The sequence below is a fragment of the Neltuma alba genome, unplaced genomic scaffold, assembly GCF_004799145.2.
Source record: "Neltuma alba isolate B1F8T4 unplaced genomic scaffold, ASM479914v2 tig00011916_pilon, whole genome shotgun sequence".
Taxonomy (NCBI): domain Eukaryota; kingdom Viridiplantae; phylum Streptophyta; class Magnoliopsida; order Fabales; family Fabaceae; genus Neltuma; species Neltuma alba.
In genome coordinates this window covers 988,581-994,408 of record NW_021636509.1, presented here as the reverse complement: position 1 = coordinate 994,408, position 5,828 = coordinate 988,581, and the positions used below count along the sequence as shown (strand labels likewise).

The 5,828-nt window shown below is 41.9% G+C and overlaps 1 protein-coding gene across 1 annotated transcript; it reads right to left on the bottom strand.

Moving 5' to 3' along the window:
• Positions 1–220: 220 nt before the first annotated feature.
• Positions 221–2,623, bottom strand: LOC114719487 (uncharacterized). Its single transcript, XM_028904999.1, has one exon. The coding sequence runs from the start codon at positions 2,621–2,623 to the stop codon at positions 221–223; it is 2,403 nt and encodes an 800-aa protein (XP_028760832.1).
• Positions 2,624–5,828: the final 3,205 nt, after the last annotated feature.

Below are 5,828 nucleotides of genomic sequence, written 5' to 3'. Positions count from 1 at the left end.
AGTCGTAAGGGCGCGCTTTAGCTCATCGAATGCATGCTGGGCCTCATTGGACCAAGTAAACGCATCAGTCTTCAGCAAATCTGTTAATGGGCCAGCAATCCTGGCATAATGCTGGACAAACTTGCGGTAATAACCGCTGAGACCCAAAAATCCTCTCAATTGCCGGATGTTTGCAGGAGGAGGCCAGTTCTGTACCGCCCTGATTTTTGACTCATCCATTTCAACCCCTACCTGTGAAATTATATGCCCCAAATATTCTATCTATCCGACGGCGCCCGAAGGAACACTTGCTCATCTTAGCGAATAACCGGTTTTGAGCTAGAGACTGCAAGACTAACTCTACATGTCGTAAATGCGATTCCCAAGAGTCACTATAAATGAGTATATCATCAAAAAAAATCAGAACAAATCGACGGAGGAATGGTCGGAATATAGTGTTCATCAATGCCTGAAAGGTGGCCGGTGCATTGGTTAAACCGAATGGCATGACCAACCATTCGTAGAGGCCGAGGTGAGTTCTAAACGCCGTTTTCTCTCTGTCAGTTGCTTTCATCAGAATTTGGTGATACCCAGACCGTAGATCCAGCTTGGAATAAAAATTTGACCCATGGAGTTCATCCAATAATTCGTCGACTGTAGGCATAGGGAAGGCATCCTTCACTGTGACTGAGTTTAGTGCACGGTAGTCAACACAGAAACGCCAAGTGCCATCTTTCTTTTTGACCAGTATGACCGGTGCTGAGAACGGGCTGACGCTCGGTTGAATTAGTCCTTCAGATAGTAATTCATCAACCATCCTCTCAATCTCATCTTTCTGGCTCACTGGATATCGGTATGGTCTCACTTTTACAGGGCCAGTTCCAGGGAGTAAATCGATGCTATGCTCACGGCTTCGTTCAGGTGGGAGACCATGCGGAACTGCAAATACATCGCTATATTTTGCTATTACCTCCTTCATGTCACTGGGTATTGTTTCCAGAGGAGGTTCATCCATTATCGGGTGTAGCATGTACAATTCTGCAATGGCTTCTGTATTAGTTAATCTAATCAAATGATGACATTGGGCTTGGTTCGCAACGGGCCCTCTGTATCCTTTCAACGTAATGAACTGATCCCCCAGTAGAAATTTGATTGTGGAAGTACTATAGTCTGCCACATGTGGGCCCAATGTCTCTAACCAATCTGCACCAATTACCATGTCAACTCCGGCCACAGGAAGAACAAAACAGGACATGTGTAAAATATGCCCATTGATTTGAACAGGGGTGTCATTCACCAATTCAGAGCTAGTCAAAATGCGTCCGGTTCCTCCCAGAACTTTAACTTCCGGTGTCAGTTCTACTGGAATTTTTAAATGACGCACAATCCTGGGGTGTAAGAAATTGTCCGAACTCCCCCCATCCAACAGAATCTGCACTTTTGTTCCCTCAATTTCTCCATTAAACCGGATGGTGGCTGGCCCCTGTGTGCCTCTCAGTGCATGGAGAGATAAATGGTGTATCGTCATCTCTGGTTCTTTTAACTCGACCTCTTCTATGCCGGGAACGTCCTCGTCATCGTCATGAAGAAGCATCATCAACTGTCTATTGGGGCACCGATGAGCTGGCGAGAATTTGGCGTCACAGGTGTAGCAAAGGCCCTTCTCGCGTCTAACCTGCATCTCCGCCGCGGTCATCCTTTTAATGGGCGGTATATTCGGTTTAGGCAATAACGGCGGTAGGTTAGCTTTACTTCCACTAGTCTGTGAAGTGGCAGCGTTGGTATGGGGCCCTGAATACGGTATTATGGCCTTCGGAGACATCATGGTGCCTGTCGAGGTGTGGGGCCGCGATTTTGACTCGGTCGCTGGAACAGAAATCCCTGAGCCGGTGGCATCTGCGAATAATCGTGCTAAAGCCATAGCACTTAGCACATTCGTAGGACGTTGGACTAACACATTCCTCTTCAGGTCTGGATTTAAACCACCCAAATAGCAGTCTAGCAACGCTGCCTCCGGTATGTCTTCAGTTCGGTTAGCCAACGTCATGAACTTGGAGTTATACGCCTCCAGTACACCGCTAACCTCTGCTTGAGTGAGCTTAAATAACTGTGATCTGGCACAGTCAAACTTAGATGGTCCATACTGTAGCTCGATTGCCTTCACCAATGCTGCCCAATCGGGCACTCGTCCAGCCTTTTCTAACATTTGGTACCACGGAAGAACGTCACCATCCATATGAACAGAGGCGATCACCAGGCGTTGTGGGTCCGGTACACCAAAGTATTTAAAATACTGTTCAGCTCTATATATCCAGTTCAGTGCGTCATGGCCATCAAACCTCGGGAAATCCAACTTCAGCGTCTTATGGTACGGTGTGTTGTAGTTTCCGGTTTGTTCTGACGTCCCCGAGAAAGAGACTTCTGGTATCGCTTCAGGACGCGTCGATAGACCAGACACCGCCCTAACTACCGACTGCAGCATCGCCTCCAATTGATTGAAGCGTCCTTCTATTTGATCAAATCTCGCATCAGTTTGGTCGAACCGTTCCTCTATACGATCAAGTCGCCCCTTGGTACTCTCTGTAAAGTCGTTCATCTTTTTCATATCATTCTGCAGTTCCTTCATACGTGTGTTATCGGCCATTCCGTACGCTGCCAAATCCTCTCAACGAAAGCACCAAAATGGAATGACCTGAACAAAGAACAGATACGAATGCAGAAATCGACAAATATATATTGAAATCACCACGGAATATCAGTCTAATATTGTTCAGCAATTACAATGAACGGAAAACATAACACGCAGGAAAAATAACGGAAAAGTCCGTCCAGAGAGAAAAGACGCAAGATGAGAGAAGATTCTTCAAATCATGCACACCCACTCCTAACGTCCTGACACTGCCTTTATGCTGCTGTGCTATCCTCCAGCTCACGCAATTTCCACATGCTCTTTCTCACCCGTGTAGTGCGCCTTGGAAGTGTTTGGGCTGAGCCCCTAGCATCTGATCTCGCATTATTTGGCCCATCCGCATTTGGGCTACTGGTGTTCATAACAGGATCTCAAACTCCAGATAATTGTTGGGAGCAGTTTCGCCTCTCAGCTACTCATCCCTAGGCCTTTCAATTATCTTACCTATTAATCATCCTTCATGATCAAAGTTCTCTCACTATTGGAGTTCGATTTAGACAATTGCGAGACTGTATCTGAATTTTTTGATAGGCAACAAGTATATCTAGCTAACATAAACCCGCGAGGAAGCTCAGCAAAATTTGAAGAAAATCTTGTTCTTAAGAATATGATCTATGGTTTGTCCACTAGAGTAGCAAAATTTCAATTCTTATTCATAGTGAAAGATTTGTTTGCATAAAATTGTTTAATGCATTATTAACAACTCATTTTATCGTATTTGTCGTTGTCTTAAATAATTTTTTAGCCCATTTTTGGGAGGAGGAGGTCTTCATACTTGTACTACATACCAGTAGGAAAGAAACACACGGTAATTAAAGATGCAAATCTAATAAAAATAAACAAACAACACGATAAATATCATATACTTTTTTTTTTTACTAAAGCATAGGTATCCTCCTATTAGAGGTAATCCTATTCGAGACACTATCGGGCACTAAATGTGAGTATCTTTCCCAGGGATGATTCGAACTTTGGTTCGCCATGTTGTGAGGGACTAACTCTTTCTGCTAGATCCAATCCGCATTGGTGATAAATATCATATACTTAATTTCTTTATATTTAGTTCCTCGTGATGACCCCAAGGACCCAAAGAATTGTTCTGACCAAGAACGAAGTCCCACATCGAAATCCAATAGAACATTCAGCAGTCTTTCGTTATTTTGGGCCTTCCCAAAGATTTTGAGTCTGAAGGTGGGAGCACCTATATATGATCCTTCGCATAAACTTAGATTGATTTCGTATTGCAATATCCTATCAAGTCAACCAAATAATGATCTTATCAAGTCTTGATCTTCCTTATTTAAGGTCGTCTTGTGATTTCAGGCTCATATTTCAATGGCCTTGAAAGGCTTGAAGCCTCATTGGAAGGCAAAAGCGTCGTGTTTGAGGGCTAAAACAAACACATTCTCGAGGCAATTCCAATATGGCAACAAGGTAACAGCAACCAACTTAAGTGAGATTGCTCCAATACGAAAAATGACAAAAGATCGCGAACGCATGTACTAAAACTAACAATGCAAGTAATTTGGAGTTTTTTAATATTTACCAATAATTAAGAACTATTCCAATAAATAAACAATGAATAAAAACAAATTCGACTCTAGGAATTGGAAAAAAGAAAAAGGGAGTAATACAATATTAAGAACTTCGCTTCTCGGACTCAACCCTGCTCACAATCTAGATGAGTAGTTTACATGGTTGTCACAAAAGAAAATTACTAACAAACAAAATACCCCTCAATAGGGAAGCCAAAATCACTTGGTTTAAAATAAAAATTGTAGGACAAATATTGCAATAGGGGGGGAAAAAAGCACGATTCAAGACATGATATAGTGACATTCTCCTTCCTATCTTTAAGAACTTGTAAATACTATAAACGATCCCGGCGAGCAAAGATGTTGGGAAACATTTTCTTTTTAGTGGCCAAAATCCCCCGTCAAACCAGATTTTCTTCCCTATTTACCGCATTTAGACATCATTAAAAAGAACCTATATGTAAACTGAGAGATCATGGGTCATTTGTACAGTCAAATCCGTGGCAAACAGATAGCCAGATAACAAAGACTAAAAACAACAAAATTCCGAGAACAACCAACTTGATTTTCATGTTCTGACACCACATCTTCCGACGGATCTGTGTTCCTTGCTTTCTGAACTCTTGGGCCTGAAAATAAACACACACATGGCTCTCAGTCTTAGTAGAAAACACATGAGTTGAAAGGTTAGCTCTCAAACCATAGTCAACTAACCTGTGACTTCAATGTTTCTGTCTTGTCCGCAAGAATGGTTAGATTTTCTCCTCTGTCAATAGCCTGAAAGGATGTTCCATGAAAATAAAGATCACATCGTAATACAAACAAGCATCCAACCATAATGAAACTTCAAATATTGCATCCCAATAGAAAATGGGGAACATGTGAAAAACATTGATCCATGCAAAGAAACTTCATGATGACACAAATTCGCAAGTGTGACAAGGATCACAAGAAGCTTAATTCATTGGCTACAGGAAGAGTTATTGATCTTCCATTACAAGTTGTCCCCAGTAATAGTGGCAGGACGGAGAACAATTAAGCATAGATATGTATCGCTTTACCGACCACTGTCATTACTGCAAGGAAGTAAAATATGGCCAGCAGAAAGATGGAGTTTTCACAGAAAGGAAGTCCAGTGACTAATATAGCAACTCAAGGAACTAAAACTCTCCCCACCTCAAAACCTTTCTGTACAAGGAAATGAATAAAGTATAGAATTATTATCATATTTTACACCTGAAAAGTTAAGGTACCTTGTCCATGTTCTCCAACATTATACTTTTAACTTCTGAAACTTGAGCCTTCACTTTTATTAGCTTTTCAATCTCCTCTGCGTGGTCTATGATATACTTCATATGCTCTTTCATAACAGGTCTGCAATTGCACATTCATTCACGATATTATTCATCTTTGGAAACAAACTTTTCTAGCCCTGCATTAGGATATGAACGAAGGGCTTAGGAAGAAGTGAGGATACTCAAACTCCTTGTTGAGACTTTTGCCAACAGCTGTATCTGCTTTTCCACCACCATCTCTTTTCTTAAAGTCTGCTCTGACACGTTCTAGAAAAGCAATAGAGATCTGCTTGCTAACAGATTCCTTTGCAACAACACAGTAAGCTGCAA